The sequence below is a fragment of the Elaeis guineensis genome, chromosome 8 (assembly GCF_000442705.2).
Source record: "Elaeis guineensis isolate ETL-2024a chromosome 8, EG11, whole genome shotgun sequence".
Classification (NCBI taxonomy): domain Eukaryota; kingdom Viridiplantae; phylum Streptophyta; class Magnoliopsida; order Arecales; family Arecaceae; genus Elaeis; species Elaeis guineensis.
Genome location: NC_026000.2, coordinates 122,175,300 through 122,198,817, shown reverse-complemented (window position 1 = coordinate 122,198,817; position 23,518 = coordinate 122,175,300). Strand labels below are relative to the sequence as shown.

Below are 23,518 nucleotides of genomic sequence, written 5' to 3'. Positions count from 1 at the left end.
ACAAGGAAATGAGCTTCACAAACTTGCCTTATGCAACAAGGTGCTTATGCCGTTGTAGTTTTTGCTACTTGGATGAAAAGTGTAGTTTATCATGACTCAAGTCTTCAAGGTGTGTCTTCCAAATAAAATCCAAACTTTAGCTTGTACCCAGCAGTTTGGCTTTGCTGAGGTAGTAGTATGAACATGCATGCTTATGCTTACAAGAAAGCTCAATCCTCTTAATAGGATATAAATGATTCTAAATTAAATGAATAGATTGTGTGATAAAGATTTTTCTGAGTTGGTTGGGTAGGCAAGGATAGACGTTGGTATTCATTGACGCCTTATCATTGTTGTTTTTAGCATAAGGTCGTCCATGTCATCAAAATAACTAGCACATGTAAAAGGACACTGGTGATAACATTGCTTTGGGTGAGATTAGTCAACCTTCTTTAAGATTTTGTGAGCCTTCCAACATGAATTTGGAATGTCTAATTGACAAGTGAATCAGTTTAGCTTACGAAAAACAACTTTGTCTGTTGTTTCCAAGTGGCACCATCCATGTACGTCTTCGAGAAGTTAACTTGTGGATAATATCAAATTTAGTCGAGTGATTATACAAACTATGTTTGGGATTGCCATTTTGGATAGATTTTATATGTAACCTTTGTAGTGTGAGTATTGTGTTTTTAAGAGAGATGCTGATGTAGTTTATGTTTGAAATAGGTTTGGCTTTAGGTTATATTTCGCATTACTTTCACTTTTCCTATTTTCAGAAATAGAAAAAAATTCTATTTCTCCCTTTTTTATTTTTAAAAACATGTTTAGTATAGTCAATTATTTTTATTTTCTGTAGACAGTGAAATGAAAAAATATTAAAAAACCAGCCCCTCTTACAATGGCAAGCCTCAACAAGCTCCACTGCCTTTTGCAGTCACCTCCTTTGCCTCAGTTCGTGGTGGTAGTGGTGGATGGGAGCAAAGCATCATGAGTGGAGGCTAGGGTTTTGAAACAAGGAGGGCTTGGGGTTCAAGATAGAGAGGAGGGCAGCAATCTGAACGTTGTCAATAAAGGAATCGGTTTTAAGCATTGGCTGAGAAGAATAGGAGGAGAGCGGGGATAAGAGATAGGAGAAGATAAAGGTGGTGGTGAAAACCATGGTAGGTTAGTGCCGGTGACAGTAATAGAGTATGAGGTGTGGTTATTTGGGTGGTGTGGAGAAGGGATCGGGGAGCTGGAGGAAGGGGGGCAGGTTGCTAAAAGAATGCTTAGATCCTTGTTTTATAGAAATGTGAAACCAATACTTTCTTGCTTTTTTAAGAAATTAAGACAATAATTTTAAAATAGAAAAAAATAAAATACTGGTAAGAAACATGTTTTTTTAATCTTGGTTTTTGTGTTTGTTTAAAAGACAGTGCATGGGAGAAACGTGATGACAAACATGCCCTTCGTTGTTGATATTTTTGGGGTTTTATTTTCAGTAATTTTGCTTTTTTTAAGGACAAGTTCGGATTTTTAATTTTTTTGTGATTTCTTAATTTAAATTGGATCTCTTTTTCTAAGGTATTTTTTAGCCCAGTTTTGAATCAAGTTGGTGCTTGCAAGTCCTATTGATGTCTAGGATGGGCTGGACAAGGTTTCGAGTTATTAGGCTCGCCTTGGATCGATTTTGATGGCTTTCTATGTTGGGTTTCCTATAGATACGAGATTTGCTATTTTTAGAAAATTTAAGAGTATTTGCTTCTTTTATTACTCTTTTCTTCTAACAGTCCCTAGTTAATTAAGGAGTCCCATTTTGTAATTTTGTTACATCTCCAGCTATGAAAGGAGGAGATCAGATAGTGTAAAAATTACGGCCACCCTCCCCTCCCGCCACCTGACTCCCCCCAAAAAAAAATTCTTTTGGTTGTATTGTTATTTTGAGGTGTGAAATGAATTCAAATTAGATCTGAAAATTATCTTTGCATTTTACTCTAGGTTATATAGTTCTGCATGCAAAATAATTGAGTGGTCTAGCGCATGAGGCTCTTGGGTTCTGGGGAGGGTCAAATATACGCACCCATATCTCCACATGTGGAGAGGTGGTTTCTGCATTTCAAACCTGTGACCTCTAGTTTAGAATGGAGTAATTTGATCACTCTGCTGAGGCTCACCCTAAAAGAATGGTGTCCCAATGAATGAGGTTTTCATCAATATAATCTTATCCTTGATAAGAACAAGAATAGAGAGATGGTTTGGGATGCCAAAATTGCCTCCCCCTTTGGGATCAGAGAGTCTCTTTATATAGATCTTTAATAGAAAAAAATATAGTAATACAGCCTATACCAACAACTATACAAAACAGGATAATCAATAATATATTACAGCCCCAAAGATAGTAATACAAACTATAAAAATATAGCCTATATTTAGATTCCTGCTGATTGCTAAATATATTCCTACTGATTGCTATATTTAGATCCCTGCTGATAAGGTATTCTTGGATTTTGCATATATATTTAGATCCCTGCTGATAAGGTATTATTGGATTGTGCTATATTTAGATTCTTGCTGATTGCTATCTCTGTTGATAAGGTATTTTGGATTTTGCATATATATTTAGATCCCTGCTGATAAGGTATTCTTGGATTGTGCTATATTTAGATTATTGCTGATTGCTATCCCTGTTGATAAGATATTCTTGGATTTTGCATATATATTTAGATCCCTGCTGATAAGGTATTCTTGGATTGTGCTATATTTAGATTCTTGCTGATTGCTAAATATATTCTACTGATACTTCCCCTCAAATTGATGCTGGGGAATCTTGCAGCATCAATTTGCTACTGATAAACTTATGTCGATCAAAGGAGAAAGCCTTCGAGAAAATATCAGCGATCTGATCTTTGGAGGGCAAGTAGAGAAGAGTAATAATTTTTCTCTCAAGAACATCATGAATGTAGTGACAATTAATGTCAATATGTTTTATGCGTTCATGTAAGACTGGATTCTCAGCAATTCGAATGGCATTAGTATTGTCAGGATATAGGGGAGTGGGTTCATTGCACGGAAAACCCAATTCCAAGAGTAATCCTCTTAACCAAGTGACTTCAGAACATGCAGCAGACATTGTGCGATATTCAGCTTCAGTGGATGACCTAGAAACCCGATCTTGCTTCTTGCATTTCATGAAATCAAGCATTGTCCTAAAAAGACACACCAACCAGTAATAGATCTCCTAGTGTTGGGGCAAGCTCCCCAATCGGCATCAGCATATGCAGACAAGGACAGAGAGGTTTCAGAAGAAAAGAAGTCCTCGGTTAGGAGTACCCTTGAGGTAGCGGAGAATACGATGAACAGCAGCAAGATGTGTATGCCTAGGAGCAGTCATAAATTGACTCACATTATTCACAGCATAGGCAATGTCTGGATGAGTAAAACTGAGATAAATGAGGCTCCTAACAAGTTGCGATAATAAGTAGGATCATCAAGTAGATTGTCAGCATCACTCTGAAGTTTGAGATTTACTTCCATAAGTGTGGCATCAGTGGGACTATTTTGAAGCTGAGCAAGAGATATTAGATCATGCAAATATTTCTGTTGAGTCAAATGTATGCCTTTTTGGGTGTGATGGGCTTCAACACCTAAAAAGTAATTAAAATATCCAAGGTCTTTCATCTGAAATGACCGATGCAGCATATCTTTGATGTGCTGTATTCCAAGAGTATCATCACCTGAGATCAATATATCATCAACATACACTACAATAAGAGTAAGACCATGAGGGGACCTTTGCAAGAAAAGGGATGAATCTTGTTTGCTCTGCTGAAATCCCGCCTTCTGAATGGTACGTCGCAGCTTAGTAAACCATGCCCGTGGTGCTTGTTTGAGCCCATAGAGTGATCTCCTCAATCGACAAATCAAGTCTTGTGATGGCAAAGGCAATCTTGGAGGAGGTTTCATAAAAACTTCCTTATGTAGATCTCCATTCAAGAAAGCATTTTTGACGTCCATTTGAAATATAGGCCAAGATTTTAATGCAGCTAATGCAAGAGTTCGAATAGTTGTCATTTTAGCCATAGGGGCAAAAGTGTCTTGATAATCAATTCCATATTCTTGATGATTCTCCAAAGCGACTAATCGAGCCTTGTAGCGTTCCAAGGATCCATCGGATTTCATTTTGATAGTGTAAATCCATTTACATCCTATGGGCTTGATGCCTGAAGGACAGGAAATGAGATCCTATGTGTTGGTTTTGATCAAAGCATCTAACTCCTCTGCCATAGCCTGTTGCCAACATCATGCTTCACAGCCTGAGAGTATGTATTGGGGATGGGAATTGTAGACAAAGTGGAGAGAAAGGATGTTTCTGTGGAAGTGGATGGAAAGCCATAGCGATCAGGTGGGCGAGTGGATCTCCTAATATTGAGAAGTGAAGGAAATTCAGAAATCGGTGCAAGTTCAGATCAGGGTCAATAGCAGGGTTAAGAGGTTCAGCTTGACCAGCACCTAGTGCTGTGGGTGTATCCCTTCGCTTGTAGACCATCCCTTGTTTGAATTTGCTGGAGGAATCTACCTTATGAGTTGTGTCAAATAAATGTATAATGGAGGAAGAGACTTGGGAAGATAATGACGGATGGTGAGAATAGAAAAATATTTGTCAAAGAATACGACATTTCGAGACACTCGAATGCGTTGACTGTGAGGATCATAACATCGGAACCCCTTTTGATTCACCGCATAATCCAAGAATACACAACGAGCAGCTTGAGCAGAAATTTATGACGTTCAAGTGGAGGAAGGTGAACAAAACAAAGACAACCAAAGGGATGAAGACTTCTATAATTTGGTTGTTCTTTAAAAAGTTTAAAATAGGGACTGACATTCTCTAATTTTTTCGAGATCTGACGATTGATTAAAAACACAGCAGTCCTTATAGCCTCATCCCAAAATGTTGGAGATACTGCAGCATCAAGAAGCAGAGTGCGAGCGACATCAAGGATGTGTCTATGTTTTCTCTCAACAACACCATTTTGCTGAGGAGTATAGGGGCAAGATCGTTGAGAGATTATTCTTTTGTCTTGAAGAAATAATTGAAATTGATTTGATATATACTCTCCCCTTGAATCTGATCGTAGGGTCTGTATACGTTTGTCAAAATGAGTTTCAACCATCGACACAAAGGCTTTGAAACAAGACAACACATCAAATTTTGCACGCAAGAAGTAGATCCAAGTGAACCTATTAAAGTCATCGATGAATGTGACAAAATATTTGTAACCCGAAGAGGATATAATTGGAGCCAAACCCCAGACATCATAATGTATAAGTTCAAAGGATGATTGCGATACACGATTGCTCAAAGAAAATGGAAGAGTTTTGCTCTTCCCTTGGCTACAACTAAAACAAGGACATTGCTTTGGAATTTCAAATTTATTATGAATCAAATCTTTCTTGAACATTAACAACAATTTATTTGAATTTGGATGTCCTAATCTACGATGCCAAAATAGCCATTTCAACTTCATGAGATGCAGACAAACCAGAGGGTTGCGGGAATATGTGATCCACAGTGAAAAGATGCCCATGCTTACTCCCTTTCCCGATCACTGTCCCTGAGTTACATTGCAATGATTGTCTACAAGCTGTCCAACTGAAAGAAGGTTAGTGGACAATTGTGGAATAAGATAAACATCAGAAACATTAAAGTTTTTGGATTGAATTCTACCCATTGCCATAATAGGCAAATTTTTTCCATCAGCAATGTGAACTTTAGATTGACCATGGTAAGGAGATATTGAACAAAGGGTTTGTGAAGAGGATGTCATATGATTGGAGGTTCCAGAATCTAACAACCAGGGCCTAGAAGTATTTTTACCTGAAATTCTCATGGCAGACAAGGCAGACTGAATCATAGCTTGAATTGATTCAGTAGTGATTGAGTGATTACCAGCAGGTGTGGCAAGAGGAGAAGATTCTTCAGCTAAACCAACTATGGTGTGGTATGCCTTTCCTCTGTTCTGAGGTCTTCGCCTACATTCAGTCAAGATGTGGCCTCCCTTCCTACAATACCTGCAGAATTTCTCCTTACAATCTCGAGCAATGTGTCCATATTTTTGGCATGAATAGCATTGTAACTGCTGGGTATCTTTAGCTCTAGGTTGCTCTCTAGAAAGAAAGGCAAGATCTGAATTGTTTACAGCCTTAGAATTATTGGCAGTTCCTTGTGAGAGAAGCCGTTGTTCTTCACGAAGAACCTCCTGAAAGCACTCATCTAGATTAGGTACAAGTTTTTGATTCATCAAATTTTCTCTAACAGTCTCAAAATCAGATCTTAACTTCATGAGAAAATGATCTCTCATATTTTTGGCTTGCAAAGTTTGAATTGCCACCAAAGCTTCCGTAGGAACAGTTTCATATATGATAGAGTTGTATTCCAACCACAAGTTCATAAAATCAGAATAGTATTCCTGAACAGTCTTTGTCCCCTGAGTATATTCACCAATCTCAATCCCAATATTTGTATTTCCTAGAATCATTGTCTTGATGATATAACTTCTTTAAAAAACTCCACATGCTTGCAGCAGTGGTGTGTGCCCGCAGATTTATTCCAATTTGAGGTTCAATAGAACTCACAATCCAACTCATCACTTTTGCATTGTTTTTCTGCCATTGTTTTACTTCTTTTTCATTTCCTTTATCTTCCCTAGGCTGGCCTTCACTTCCAACAACAAAACCCCAAAGTTCTTGATCCATAATGAAACATCTTAAATGAAACTCCCACAAAAAATAGTTTTTTCCATTAAAATATATAGGAATTACAGCAGTTTTGGTGTTGGTATCCATCAGGAATAGAGATTTCGAAAGCTAGAGAGATCAAAACAGAAATATGCAACGAACCTGACAGAAGTTTCTCAAAAAAATACCAGACTTCAGATTCCCACGATTTCAAGATGCTGCAGAAGAATCCTTGAATGAGGGCAGCGACTCCAGAAAGCCCTCTAGATGAGGATGGTAGTTTCAGAAGCCCTTTGCTCTGATACCATGACAAGAACAAGAATAAAGAGATGGTTTGGGATGCCAAAATTGCCTCCCCTTTGGGATTAGAGAGTCTCTTTATATAGATTTTTAATAGAGAAAATATAGTAATACAACCTATACCAACAACTATACAAAATAGGATAATCAATAATATATTACAGCCCCAAAGATAGTAATACAAACTATAAAAATACAGCTTATATTTAGATTCCTGCTGATTGCTAAATATATTCCTATTGATTGCTATATTTAGATCCTTGCTGATAAGGTATTCTTGAATTTTGCATATATATTTAGATCCCTACTGATAAGGTATTCTTGGATTGTGCTATATTTAGATTCTTGCTGATTGCTATCCCTGCTGATAAGGTATTCTTGGATTTTGCATATATATTTAGATTCCTGCTGATAAGGTATTCTTGGATTGTGCTATATTTAGATTCTTGCTGATTGCTAAATATATTCCTACTGATAATCCTTGCATGTGGAGAGGCTGTTTCCTTGTTTCAAACTCTTAGCACCTGGGTCACAATGGAGCAACTTTACTATTGCACCAAGGCTCAGCTTCCGCATGCAAAATGCATTTGTAACCTAATTCTTGAATAAGTTATTTGGCAAGTCTATTAAAATCAGGAATACTCTAACTTGTTATATTCATTCTTCTTAATCAAATATGACATGAATTAATGACTAAGATTAAAATAAAGGATAATGTTGTCTAAAGTTGATCAAGGAACTTGTTCTCTTGAGTGACCAAAACTTTTCTTTTCTCATCAATTCTTTTTTGATTAATTATTTTTTATTGCAATTGATGTCATTTGTTATCTTTTGATGAATCTAATATTTTATAATTATTTGAGTGTATATTTTGTTAGCAAATTTCATTGAAAAAAAAAAAAACAAATAATACGTTTTCCAAGCACCCCTTGCTTTTACCATCTTCATAATGTATATGTTGCTGCTTATCATGTAATTTCATGTTAATTTGGGAATGGCATGGTGTCCACCTGCAATAAACTAATTGTAGAGGTACCTTGGATATGTTTCTCAATCTTTCATTATATAAGTATCAAGTTTTCTGCTAGTATGGTCATTAAGGTTGAAGGCTTAGCTCCTAGCATGGTTGAATGATCATGATCATGTAATTGACAAATTTGCATGCATGTAGAAATTTCGATGACACCAACTATCTAGACTGATGCTTTTCCAATTTCGATAATTGTCTTGTTTTGGGGTGATTTGTCTCTTCTGCCAAATTTGTGTTTTGTGATGCTTTAAAGTAACACATGCATTTATGCATCGCAAAGCATTTGGAATTCATAATACAACTTCATACAAAAAAATCATGGTTCCATTTTGTACCAACACAGCAATAATCTTTGCATGAAGATAGTGTTTATTGCTTCTAAGTCATAATGTTGGATAAAAGTTGTATGGACTTGGAGTAGGAGTTTTGACAAGTCGAGCTTGACCAAGCTAGGCCCAGCTAAGCTTTAAACTTGAGCTGCTCATGAACAATTCATTTGTGATATCTAGTGAGAGCCTAAGATCCTTCAGTGCTTTCATATATAATTCAAACTAATTTTTACCATTATATTAATTTAATAATTATACTAATAGAAATAGCTTTTTCACTAATAGTAACTAAAACAATGTTATATATTGTTTATTTATTTATTCATTCCTATTTCAATTTTAGTCAAGCCAAGCTCTAGTTTGGCTTATTTACTGACCAAACAAGCAAATTGAGCTGATTTCAAGCTGAGAATGAGCTGTGCACAAACAACTTGCTTGTTTGACAGCTTTTATTGACTCTTCTATGGAGCATGCTAAATGCAAATATTTCCAACATTTGTCTACAATCTACAGCTAAAGCTAGGTGGATAGGTTTAGGATGTAAAGCATGTTTATATGGTATAATGGTCTCTCTCTCTTGCTCTCAAGAAAAAAGCATACTATTTGGCAGCAAGGTTTGTCCTATCGGTCGGTACCGTACCGTATCAGGCATATCAGTGCATAGACTCGTACTGTACCAACACTTGGTATATGTCATTGTCTCGTACTGTAACACGTACCAACACTATAACAGGATGGTACTGGTATGAGGTCCGGTATTGATACAGTGAACCTTGTTCGGCAGCCTCGCCTCCCTCTTCCTCCTCTATTCTTCCAAATCTTACTTTTCGCATGGAAATCCTAGAGGCACTGTGGTAATTTTAATTACTAATTGGTTATTGAAGGAGGCTGACAGTCTTTAGCTTAAATTTTTTCTACTTTATTTTTGGCATAAGTATTTATAGGAAAATAAGATGAGCATCATATCCAAGATCTATGATTCCAACAAATCTGGACCAAAACCATATCTGATTTTCATTCTTCTATTAATGAAGTCAAATGTTAGGATTATGAGGCACAATTTTTATCATGACAATTCAATCAAGCCTGTATCCAATTATTACGAGTGTCAGTGGAGTATATTGAAACATGAAAACTATCGTATGGTCCAAGTTTGTTGCTGTATTAGGTGTCTGTTTGTTTATTATTTTATTAGAGTCATGGTCCTTAGGTTGCTTAGCCTTGAAATAGCTTGGGCTTTGAGTTACTTGGCCTTCATGGTACTTGAATCCTTAGTCACCTATTTTTAATGTATTCGGTTACTTGTTTCTTGAATTAGGGTACGCTACAGATATCGAGCTTATAGGATAGCCAAAGGGATGCTTGAGATCATGTAATGTATGAGTTTGTGTTGTTAAGAAACAAAGTGGTTTCTTTCCTCTTATCCCTCCTCATTCTCCTAGTTTTCTCTCATGTCCTTCTTTCACTGTCTCCTCTCTCTCTCTCTCTCTCTCTACTGTCTTCTTTTCTCTGTTCTTTTCTTCTCTTTCCTCCCTATTTCCATGAAATTCCTCATGCATTAGGCCCATCTACTCTCTCTCTCTCTCTCTCTCTCTCTCTCTCTCTCTCTATTGTCTTCTTTTCTCTGTTCTTTTCTTCTCTTTCCTCCCTATTTCCATGAAATTCCTCATGCATTAGGCCCATCTACCCATAACAAGGGCATCCCGTAAGTTGTGCTGCAAGTTTGGTATCAGAGCTAAAGATCCCACCTTGTTCTTCCTTCTTTTCCTTCATTTTCTTTCCGTTCTCTTCTTGTTTCCTTTCCTCTCCATCATGTTATCAAATAAAGAATTATATTTCAAAATTGTTGTTTTTCATTGCCATGTTAAATACAAGGAGAATGTTTTCAAGCAAAATCATGCACTTGTACCAAAAAAAAAAAAGCAAAATCATGCTGATTTGACATCCATCAATAGTGATCTAGCATTGATAAAATACTATTTTGAAATCAATTGCGGCAGCTTTAGGCATTTGATCTGTAGCAATTCCAGTTCATCATCACAAGCTTCCATGCATCAAGTTTCAAAGGAAATCTTTTTGGCGCAAGCCAACATTGAGTTTCATGTGGAGCCTGCAATTAAGCTTTGTCATGTGAAGAGCTTCCAATCCAAGATCCATCATGCAAAGATGCCACTTAAATATTCGTTGATGATCCATCAGATGTCTCAAATGTGGAAGATCCAAGACCAAGATCAAGCAATATGAAAATTCATTCCTTGTTGATATTTTAGATCCATCATCCGTCACCATCAAACGGAGGATCCATAGCTTCCTATCATTAATTGGAGGCATCAAAACAACCAACTGATGGAGTGTTCATAAGAAAGTTTTTTAAGTGGTCTACATCATTAAATCTTGAAGAGTCATAGCCTCATAGGTCAATCAAGCATTAAAGCAACATGAAGGACTCAAGGACAAGATTTGTGTGGCAGAAGTGTATGATGAAGTAACTTGGGCCTTTAGTTACTTGGCATTCAAGTCAATTGGGCCATGTCACTCCATTTTTTTTTTCCTAACATTTTGGGTTACTTGCTTCGTAAGTGAGGGTAAGCTATATTCCTGGAGTGTATGGGATAGCTAAATGGAGGCTTGAACTGTGAGCTGTGTTGTGTTGAAACAGTGGTTTCTTTCTTGCGTGCGTGCCTGAATGTGCGTGCATGTGTTTGTCTGTCAATCTCCTATCCCTTTCTTGTCTTCCTTTCACTCTCTCTTCTATTTCTCTATATTGTCTTCTTTTATCTACTTATCTCTACTCTCCATTTCCATGATTTTCCTTATGCATTAGGCCTATCTGTGCATAACAAGGCAGTCCCCCAAATTGTCCTGCATCATTTATAGGTAATCTTGGCTCTTCATTAATCCAGAACACTGCAATCACCGGATTTAATTTCTAGCTGTACTTTCTAATTTTCAAACTATGTTAGAACTGAATTCTTTCCCAGGTCTAAAATAACATCCCAATCCCTGTGCAGGGAAGGGGGAAAGAGCCTAAACTCTAAATGCTATTCTAACCCTTTTGCCCTCAGGTAGTGTTGTATGGACACAAGCCCACATGCATAGCACAGCAGGAGAAAAAGGCGATTTGGGGATACAAATAAATAATATATTGTATAATAGAAAACATTAAATGATATTGTTTATTAAGGTCCTTCCAGGATGCATGTTTCTCATCCTTCTTAATGGCTTAAGAATTTTAGAAAAATGACATTTTGCTAAGTTATTCTAATGCCTATATTTCTGGTCAACCTTTAAGAATAGACAAAGCACACTCTTTACATTATTATAGTGGGTCAAACAAATGGAGCCTAACTCTCTACCAATTTTTAGAAGTTGCAACTAAAATAATTGTTAAGTATCCAAGTGTGTAATGCTTATCGATAGATACTCAACATGTATATGGGAGATGGATGTGAGTGTTCATGTGACATAGACTTCAAGAAGTATCCCTTTCCTTTGTTTATGCAGGTAGAGAAAAACTATGCTTACATGATCATGTTCAACGAGTTCCTTTTGACCTGAAATTCATAAAGAAGATTTATTTTATTGCACAAACTTAGAGCTTTACCATCAATTTCCTATAAAAAACCAGATTAGTAAACAACTAACACCTCTTAGAAGAAGAGTCCATAAAATGTCCCCTTTGTTATTGACATCCTGTTGCCCACCAAGTTCTTATTGAAACTTCTGTTTTCTTTTTTTCTCCTCTATGTGTCATATATAATCATCAATTTCTGTTAGCAAGGTGTCTTTCTCCATCCATATAGATGCTCACATATTTCTGAGTTTAAGTGCATTAGATTTTTTTTTTGATACATCTCTTTTGTCTCTACATTTCTGTTGATACTCTAAGTCCCCTGTGTGATTAGTTCAGACATATTTAAATATCTGCTATAGTTTAAAATTCATGTTTAGGGGATGCTGTTTGTATTTGTTCTTGAAATAACATGTTTGCTTCTGTTCAAGAAGGCATAGACCTTTTAATGAGACTATTTGCCAGTGCAGGAGATGAAACGCCAGTGTGATGATAAAAGGTATGAATTTGACACAATTTTCCCCTTTGTTAATAGAAAGGATGCCATGAACTTGGGTATATCTTTTCCAGAGATTTGTATAAGTTCATGCTAGCTGCACAAAGAGAAAAAGGAAGGTCAAAACATGCCAAAGGTGAAAGTTTTTCTCCACAGCAGTTGCAAGCAGCTCGAGAAGATTATCAAGAGGAGGCAACTCTTTTTGTGTTTCGCTTAAAATCATTAAAGCAAGGGCAGTCCCGAAGTCTTTTGACACAGGCTGCTCGGCACCATGCTGCACAGGTGGTTTTGACTTTCAAATATTAAAAATGTCTCTTGCCTGATAGGGAACTGATGTAGCATTTTTCCTGCTCTGTGTTTTGAATCAGTTAAATTTGTTTAGGAAAGGAGTTAAATCTCTTGAGGTGGTTGAACCACATGTCAAAGCAGTGGCTGAACAACAGCATATTGATTATCTGTTCAGTGGACTTGAGGATGACACAGATGATGATGATGATGATGATGATGATGATGTGGATGATACTAGATATGATGGCAGTGATGATGGGGAGTTGAGTTTTGACTATGGACAAAATGACCATGGTCAAGATCATGTTTCTGTTTCTAGAAACTCAATGGAGGTAAGAAGATACCTAGTTAATCTGGGGTCTCATCTAGTTATCATGCCAATATATGTATCTGTTTTAGTAGTGTTTATTTCTCATTTCAGTTTAGTTCAAACCTTGCATGACTGACTTGAGCTAGCTTAGACAGTTTTTGCTTAGATTATGTGTGTGTATATGTTTCTGTACACAATATATGGGTTTCTTTTTGGAGGGCATTAGAGAGAGAGAGAGAGAGGAGAGTCCAATTCATATTAGTGCAAGATATACAATAAATTATGTACATTTATAACTCACACAATTAATCATGTTTACAACTTGTAATTTGCATGAAAGCCAATAGATGTTTTGGACATTTGCTACTTATATATCATGCGGACCCAAAATGGATGATTCCTATTGAACTAGTGTATCAAGATGCATGATGAGCATATAATGAATAACCCACACGATAAGTCATGACCTACACATCTTAAAAGACATGGACCTCCAATGCATTTATTTGCTTCTAAACAATAAATTTAATTACAATTTTTACTATTAATATTACAACTCAAAATATTTATATCTTTTATTGTTTCATATTTGAAATTGTCTAGTTCATGATTCACAAAGTTGATTATCAATTTACATGTTGTTATTTGGTATTTTGCATGACTGGAATTTGGGTTTAATCCTACCTGCTAGACTTATTGTTCAAAATTACAACTCATTTGCATATTGCCTGGAAGTAAACAGGAAACAGAACTCATTACCTGAAACACGCACCGTGAAAGAAAAGTGCTTTAGCTAGGTATAACTTTCAATGGACTGGGGCATCATGTAATACAACACAACTGGTAGCAGTAACACCTCCCAAAATATTCAATATGACATGATGTACTGTTTGAGCTACTCAGCATGAGCGTACATCCAAACTAATGTTTTTTGCTACTTCTTTCATTCAGGATCTTTTTCTTTGAGAAAAGAAATGTTTGATTTGATCCATCCATGCTTCTTTGCCTATCTTCTGTGTTCTCATGTGTCAGTCCACAATTGTGTTGATGCAAAATAAGATTGCACGGCATAATCTGAGTTGGCATTTTCTCCTCATGCCTAATGAAGAAGCAATGTAAAAAATGAGTACATTATCTTGTGTATCAGTCAAGTTAATAATGGTTGGGCAGTAAAGAGGGAATATCAGCATAAGACAGGCATCGCTGAGATAATTATAACTGGTTACTAGGTAAATCTGGGTGGTGTTGGGTTGCAAATAAGTTACACAAGCTGGTCAGTGCCAACAATAGTTTATAAAGCAAGGGAAATAATTGGAGAATATTTGTTTTATACGTAGTGTAGGTTGGAATCCCTGCCTTGGTGGAAAGTGCACCTTTTGTCTGACAGGTTTTTTGGAATGTCAGCGCAAGACATGCATAATATATTACTTTGAGGTAAATCTGGGTGGTGGGTTGCAAAAAATAAGTTAAGCTTGTTAATAGCTACAATCAAGGTTTTAAATCTCATGGGACTGGACTGTCCCGATTTTTGCATGGAATGGGACACGTCATCGTTCTGCCCCATCCCAATACTTGAGATAGAGAATATCTCAAGACGTCCGATTGGGATGGTGGGATGCTAGCGGGATGGCTCTGTCTCAACATATGAGCTGGTATCCCATCTTGATGTCCATGGGATGTCTTGTTGGGACTTGAATCCATGGCAACAATAGTTAATAAGTGAGAGAGATAATTTCAGATTATTTATTTTATCTGTAGCATTGGGCAGAATTGTAGCCCTACTGCAGAGTGCACCTTTCGTCTAATAGGCTTTTGAAAGATGTGGGAAATGACTTTGAAGTAGAGAGAACTCTCACTTCATATGACCTAGCCTTAGTTAAACAATCCAATGTAGCTGGAATGACTAATGGTATAAATCAAGGTTCGCTGTCTGGACTCTCGGTACCGAACCCCATATTAATACTATCCTATTACATTATTGGTATGCGCTTTGGTATGGTATGAGATAGCATACTGAACATCGGTGCTGTACAAGATGGCGTATCGAGTATCGGTAGTATACAAGATAGCATACCGGTATGAGAATAGTATGGTACCGTACACCTTTTATAGGGTGATATGGGGCTCTACAGCAGGCCATGGTATAAATCTTATCCTTCTTTTCTTATTAGATGAGGATAATTAATATCCGATTGCATTATAATAAAATGGAGGAATAAGTAGATATATTATATAGAACTTGCACGAGATTTTTTTGACTGAAGCTATTGAATGCTAATTTGCTCTTGAGCAATTGCAACTTTATTTTGGTAAGGGCATAATTGAGTCATTTACAAGAGAATCTAAACTTACCGGTGAGGACAGAGACTAGACTTATGCTCTTATCTATTTGGTCAAAGGAATTGCTAGTAGGCTAATGTGTACTCAACAAATGCCCATTTCCTGGTCTCAAGAGGAAAAATAGCTAATTTTGGCCCATAAGTCCCAGGAACAACATTGCTGGAGATAAGTAGGGTTGAAAATTAACTGAGAAGGTCTGCCCATATCACTTGGTATGCAAAGATGATTACACATGAGAAAAGAAAAGGAAAAAGAGTGTAATTAAGGTACTAAAGCTGTTCCCTAGTAAATAGGAGACTCCTATCTGAGCTGTTTTCCTTATTATTCTTCAATGGTATGTTTTTAGAAGTCGCTACAAAATTTATGTGAAATTTCAATAACTTGTGTATTAGACATTTGATCTTTTTTAGGCAGGACATGTCACTGCCAAATTAAATTTAGTTGCATGTACTTTATCTCATCTACTATCCATCAGATGCCTTCTTTTTCCCCCCTTTTTTGGGTGAAGAATAAAGACCTACATGGGGTGGTATAATGATGTCCACATCAGATAGCCTTAGAATCCATAATTGGCTCCCAATTTCTCACTTCTAGGTTTTTAATAAAATGCTGGTTATATTTCTCAATTGATGGCACTATTCTAGAAAATGGCTCTGTATTTTTATATGTTTCTTCTTGTTATTATCAGTTATATTTTATTTGACATGTCCATGATATCATTTTTATCTATTTCTACACTTTTTGAATGTTTTAAATATTATCATCTCCAAGAACTCCTTTCTTATTACGGGTTGGTGATTGATTAATGGGTGATGCATTTGTTCACACTGATCACTCTCATTCATAGAACCTAATGCTATTGTTTCATTGACATTCAGTTAGATCAACTGGATCAAACAAATGCTCCAACATCAACTACTGAAACTGCACAGGTAACACTTCGTAGATCCTTTAAATGCAATGCTAATTGGTTTTTATGATTCTTGTCCGCACTGCTTGTCATATGTCTATACCCTAAAATCTGTGGCTAGCATTGCCTTCTTTAATACGTCACCACCTTCTAACTATAGGAGATTCTAGTAGTCTTCTTGGTATAAAGCATCTGATATTAAATTTCACCTTAGTCATATTTATTTTTGAACTTCCCCCCTAATCTGGTGGCATCATCGGTCTAAACACATCGCCATTTAATTATAAGAGACTGCATTGATATATCTATTACTCCAAGTAAAATGCCATTTGTGTATAAAAAGAAACTTGTCTCACTTTCATTTAATCTCATTTTTACTTAGAAGTAATCTCCAACTTAAAATTGCAAAGCAAAGTTCTAATTGCGTTCTTTTGACACCTAAATATATAATTTGGGTTGTCAATCTGGATGGGTCAAGTTGAGTTTGGTTTAGGTCAAACTTTGGTTGCCTTAGAAGTGTTTAACGCAACCAAACTTGGCTTTGAGAGTATTGAAAACAAGGTCTGCTGTTTTCGTACTGGTTACTGTAGTGGTCTTGACCAGTACAACACGGTATCAAGTCATATTATACCAACACTTGGTATGATAATGAATATCAGTTCCATACCAGTACAACATTTTTTGACTTTTATTTTTCTACTTTTTGCTTTTATGGTTATTTTAAGGTTTATGAACGTTTAAATTATAATTTTAAGTGTATGTTAGTGTTATTTTGTATCATATTGGTATGAATAGACCACTTCATTGCTTAATGGATGCAATGGATGTTTTTGATCTTGAAAATACATATATCATATTGATTTAAATTACCAAACATGTACTGACATTTAGTTACTCATGGAGTGTCTGCTGCATATAGACATTGGGGCCTTGTTCCTAGTTAGGGCCTTGGATATGACTCCAATCTAGATACTGAGCTTGCCCCTGCATTCTATAATCTGTGCCTCTTGGATGGTCACCCTGATAATCATATATTGGATATTGGGTAGGCCATCCAATTTTAAGGGAAAATTGCGGCATTAAAATTTAGCCTACAATCTCTGCATGAGATTGTGGATGATGGTAGCCGCTCGAATACAATGTTTAGATGCAGGATATCTATTTGTGTCGTAGTGGTTCTGCGAAATAGGATCTAGTGTACAGTAAGGATCTACATCATCTAGGAATCCTATTCCATGTGCTTTATCATCTGTAGTAGTTTCACATCTTGAATCACCTCAAGGGGCATGTCTTCTATATGCTATCATATCCTCATGGGCCTTTTGATGTGCATCATGGTCTCTGTCCTGCATGGTATGAGCGAACCACACCTTGATTGTGAATCAACCAGTGGCCAGGCCATGTCCATTGCTACCTCATTGGCTATCAAATGCATCATGCACTATCATTATCATCATCACTCGTATATCGAGATGATCTAGGCATCCGGCCATGCAAGGGTTCAGTGGTCTTAAAATCTAAATGAACAGGGTTCTCATTAATTCTCCCAACGCATATGTAGTTTTCTTTCCTTTCCATTTCTTGTTTTGAGAAATTAGTTTTTCTTAGCTGCCTGTACCTATCTGGCTTTGTTGAGTGGCTCAACTAGGCCCATCACCCCCACCGGCCCTACCTTTCTGATGGATCAAGTACCGCCTCCTTGTCGTATCTCTGGAAGAGGTCTCAGATATAGAGCCTTGCAATTCCAATCAGCTCCATCTTGACCTCTATGGTTGCTTTGACTGCTTGGGCATCGGATGGTTGCAAGCATGGCATGTTGCTCCGCCCATTGCTCTACATTCATCTCAGCCTCCTTTGCTATGATAGTTGAGGAGATGATACCTACTTATGAAGTTTTGGCTATTGCTGCTGGCTCTCAAGCCAACCAATAAGGGTCGTGGATTCAGTACAAGAATCCGTGCCGGTTGCCGGTCAGTATGGTACCATACCGTACCATACAAGACTACATACCGTATTGATAATAAAAAAAATCCATATAATGGTACAAAAAAAAAAAAGAAAATCAGGCCGAATCGGTCCCAAATTGTATTGAACCGGTCCCAAATTGTACCGAACCGGACCAAACGGCCCGATATCGGGTGGTTCGGGCTGATATCGTATCGAACTGATTGGTTCGGTCTGATTCGGGCCATTTTCTGAAAATCCGATCTGAACCGGATCAGTTCCCTGCCAATACGGCATGGTACGGATTGTACCGATTCAGTTCGGTTGGTATCGAATACCATGCAATCAATTATGGGATCCTCATCATTATAAACAAAGTATTTGTGTAGTGGAACATCATTTGTCAACCCCACGTCCTCTTGGATGTGCTTTGATTTGAACTGTAGATTGCCTCTTGGATGTGCTTTGATCTAAGTTGTAGATTGTAGTGCATGTATATCAAGTCATTCAATTTCTTCTATGTTAGGCAGTTCCTCAATGTGCTATGTATTATGGAGAAGTTGACTATGTATGCTCACAACCGCTATAGGACTATCTACGAGAGGATTTGAGTTGCTAACCTCCAAAGATTTTTCGAAGATAGTCAAAATGGAACTACCATTCAGCTACAAATGCAATCAAGTTGGATTTTACGTACCACTCATTATAAAAAAATTAGATATTGGACCATATTGGTGTCCAAAAGTACAAAATTCACGTTGTCTTTGCTTGTCACACTTAAGGTTATTGATAATCAGAATTGCTTGTATATCTTTCATGTTACAAGAGGCTCTATATATAGAGCAATAAAGATCTAGGTACAATGAACCTATTGATCTCCTAATGATATATTTCCTAAACAGGATTTGATATATTTTCTGTTTAGGATTATATAATTTCTCGAATAAATTACAATAGGAAACAAAATAATGGCAAATATCTCCTACTCTAGATATGGAAATACATAAATTACAATTTCTGATTTGTAAACATAAATCAAGGGATATAGGGATATCAATCAACACTTTCCCTCAAGCTGGTGCGTATATGTCAAATGCATCAAGCTTGTTACATATATATATTACCCTCAACCTCGAAGTGATTTGATGAAGATATCTGCTTGTTGATCGTTAGAATTCACAAACGAGATAGTGATTTCTCTAGGGATGATCTTTTCTCGGATAAAATGGCAGTCAATCTCTATATGTTTAGTCCGCTCATGAAAGATTGGATTGGAAGCAATGTGCAAGGCTGCTTGATTATCACAAATGAGTTTCATAGAGCCTACATTGTAAAATTTCAATTCTTGAAGCAGTTGTCTCAACCATATAAGTTCACATGTAGTAGGGGCCATAGCTCGATATTCTGCTTTTGCACTTGATCTGGCAACTATATTCTGCTTTTTGCTTTTCTATGAGATGAGATTACCCCCAATAAGAACACAGTATCCAGAAGTCGATCTTCTATCATTAGGAGATCCTGCCTAATTTGCATCTGTATGTGCAATAATGTCTTTGTGGCCTCTATTTTCATAAATCAACCCTCTTTCGGGAGAACCCTTAATATATCTCAAGATCCAAACCACTGCATCCCAATGATTGTCATAAGGAAAGTTAAAAAACTGACTTAAAACACTAACAGCGAAGGATATGTCTGGTCTGGTCATGGTGAGATAATTTAATTTTTTCATCAGTCTTCGATACTTGTCCGGGTCTGAATAGGGCTCCCCCTGATCTAGTAGAAGTTTCACGTTTGGATCCATAGGAGTATCAATTGATTTACAATCTAGCATCCCAGTCTCTTCCAGAATGTCAAGGGCATACTTTGAGAGATGGCGATGCCTGTTTTTGATTGGGCTACTTCAATCCCAAGGAAGTACCGCCACCAGTCCAAGTCTTTAGTTTGGAAGTATTGAAATAAATACTGCTTTAGGCTTTTGATACCGTCATGATCATCATCTGTAATGATAATATCATCCACGTAGACCACAACGTAGATGCATAGATTAGAGGACAAATGTTTATAAAATGCAGAGTGATCTGCCTCACTACGGATCATACCAAATTATTATATGACTTTACTAAATCTTTCAAACTATGCTCGGGGAGACTGCTTAAGGCCATATATCGATTTGTGTAACTTGCAAACCAGACTCGTCTCCTTCTGAGCAACAAACCCAGGTGGTTGCTCTATATAAACTTCCTCCTTAAAGGCACCATGTAGAAAGGCATTTTTGATGTCCAGCTGATATAGAGGCCAATGGTTCATGGCAGCCATTGATAAGAAGAGCTGGACTGACGCCATCTTAGCAACAGGAGAGAATGTGTCTCTATAATCAAGATCAAAGATCTGAGTATGACCTTTAGTCACAAGACGTGCTTTCAAACGATCCACTGTCTATCAGGGTCCACTTTAATAGTAATAACCCATCGACAACCAACTGTAGATTTTTCAGGAGGAGAAGAAACAAAGTCTGTGTTATTGGATTTCAAGGCTGCCATCTCATCAATCATCACCTGACGCCATCTTGGATGGAAAAGTGCTTTCTGGATAGTTTTAGGAATAGAAACGAAAGACAAGACAGAAACAAAGGCATAATGGGATGAAGATAAACGATGATAGCTCAAGAAATTATAAATAGGATAAGGATTCAAGTATAGCGTATACCTTTACGGAGAGCTACAAGCCGGTCAGTGGAATGTTCAGGTAGACTCGGGGTAGGTGGAGATGCTGGAGCAAGAAATGAATCACTGAATCTTAAGTGGGAAGTCTTCAAAATCTCAAGTTGTGGTCGACGTTGATAAGTGATACGTGGGCATGGTGAGGAATGTATCGGCTGAGCAAGCGGAGCAGGAGGTTCGAGAGAAACAGAAACTGACAGACCAAGGTAGGGAATCGGAAAGAGCTGAGAGATGGATTCAGGCTCCATCGGTGGGCTGAAATAAGTGTGTCCTCAAAGAAGGTGACATCTGCAGATATGTAAAATCGATGTGTGGAAGGAGAATAACACCGATATCCCTTTTGAACCCAAGATTAACTAAGAAAAATGTATTTAATAGCACGGGCAGATAGTTTATCAAGACTTGGAGAAAGATCATGCACAAAATAGGTAGAACCAAAAACATGAAGGGGAACAATGTAAAGAGGGTCTTAAGAAACAAAAGAGAATGAGGTACTTGGTTATTTAAAATAGATGATGGCATTCGATTTATCAAGTAACCAGCGGTGAGGACAGCATTACCCCAAAATTTTAAGGGTGCATTAGCATATAACAAAAGAGTACGAGCTGTCTCAATAATATGACGATATTTTCTTTCTGCTATGCCATTTTGTTATGGAGTATGTGGATAGATGGACTGATGAATCACGCCATGAGATGCCATGAAAGAATTGAAGGGAGCAGAAAAATATTCTTTTGTATTATCACTACGCAAAATGCAAATAGGATGTCCAAACTGAGTTTGAATTTCATTGCAAAAGTTTTGAAAAATAGTAAACAACTCTGAATGATCTTTCATTAAGAATATCCAAGTACACTTTGAAAAATCATTAATGAAAGTAACAAAGTACCTATATCCTAAGATAGAACTGACACGACTAGGACCCCAAACATCAGAATTAACGATGTCAAAAGGAGATTGCTTGATTATTTATCTTGGAAAGGATGCCTGAACATGTTTTTTAAGTTGACACGACTTACACTCTAAAGACTGCAAATGAGAGAGATGAGAGATCATCTTTCTTAGTTTATTTAGACTCGGATGACCTAGACAACGGTGAAGGAGACTAGGAGACTCTGTGACGGCACATATGGTAGAGGATGGAGATGGAGATAATAAAGTTCTTGTGATTCAGATCCTACATCAATCGTCTGTCCCGTACTTCGATGTTGTATAAGAAAAAAATCAGCAGTAAAGATTATAGAGCAATCAAGAGTGCGAGTAAGTTGACTAATAAAAATTAAATTAAAGGAGCAATTTGGTATAAAAAAAATAGAATTTAAGGATAAAGAAGGGAGATGTGTAGCTTGACCAATGCAGTGGCTTTACCTTTAGAGCCATTGGCAAGGGTGATGTCATGTGGTGTCTTGGGAGATGATAATTTTAAGAAAAGGAAAGGATTACCAGCTATATGATTAGAAGCATCAGAATCCAAAATCTAGGATCTCCCAAACGAAGAATGAAAGAGGCAAATCGTAGAATTATCAGTATGGGCAACAGTAGCTGAAGATGAAGCTTGTTAGGTTGCTTTAAACTGAAAATACTCTTGTATTCACTGTCTGATAAAACATTCTGGTTGTCACTCTCAATATCTGATGTCTGAGATTGTATCACATTAGTTGATTTCTCTAAAAACCATACAAAGAATAGCACCGGTCTCGAGTATGGCCCAAGTGATTACAAAAAAAATATTGAGGGCAATTACCAGATCCAAGGCCCCCTCTACCACCACCACGACCACGACCTCGGCCTCCACGGTCAGCCGTGTTAGAGATAAAGACTGAAGAGAAAGCAAAGGAAACAAGGCCCTTCTTCAAATCTGATGCGGAAGCCATGAGAGAATGATTTTACTAAATAGATCTGACGACGAGATGATGACCAAAAATAGGGATAGAACGACGAAAACTAAAACAGAGGCAGAAATGTGAGGGGATAGAGACAGTGTTATCAGGGATTGTCGAAGATACACGGCAAGGAGATCCGACTGATTAGAAGCTTTTCAATGGAGGATAGTGGGTCCATCGGATTTTGACAAAGGCTCTGATACCAACTTAAGGTTGTTGATAATCAGAATTGCTATATATTAAGATTTTTCATACCAGTATCAGTGGCGTTTCGGTCGGTCGGCTCTACGGTACCGAATCGAGACGAACCAACGAAGGAACCCGGAGCCGAATCGGGAGAAGAAAAAGAGAGAGAGAGGGAGGAAGAAAGAAAAAGAGGGAGGGGCAGTCGGTGGGGCCATCGGATGGTCTCCAGCTAGCCACCGTGGTCGTCGGAGGGTGCAGTCCATGGCGCGGCGTTGTGGGTGCCCCTGTTTTATGAATTTTTTTTTTCAAATTAGGTTTTAAGTGAAGTCGGTCGATTTTTTTTTAAAAATCTGAAGTCAGCAACCATGAGTTTAAAACAAAAAAAATGAAAACAGGCCGCCGCTTGTTTCGAAAAAGAAAAGTGCGGCTCCGCCCGCTCGACCGCCTCTGCATTTTCGCCCGCTCGATCGTCCTCAGGCCATCGGCGTTGGCTCGCCGGCCATCGGGGATCTTGC

At 37.5% G+C, this 23,518-nt stretch overlaps 1 protein-coding gene across 9 annotated transcripts in view; it reads left to right on the top strand.

The window, feature by feature from the left end:
- The window catches only part of LOC105061404 (uncharacterized protein At2g33490), a 73,720-nt gene that overhangs the window by 35,353 nt on the left and 14,849 nt on the right, over positions 1-23,518 (top strand). For 6 of the 9 annotated variants that reach the window (XM_073261561.1, XM_073261563.1, XM_073261566.1 and 3 more), the window contains 3 exons: positions 12,462-12,704; positions 12,791-13,042; positions 16,239-16,292. In XM_073261561.1, coding sequence (XP_073117662.1) covers positions 12,462-12,704; positions 12,791-13,042; positions 16,239-16,292 — 549 coding nt within the window. Of the gene's footprint in view, positions 1-12,360; positions 12,426-12,461; positions 12,705-12,790; positions 13,043-16,238; positions 16,293-23,518 lie in introns of all 9 variants that reach the window. The other 3 variants (XM_073261562.1, XM_073261569.1, XM_073261570.1) reach the window with 3 other exon arrangements.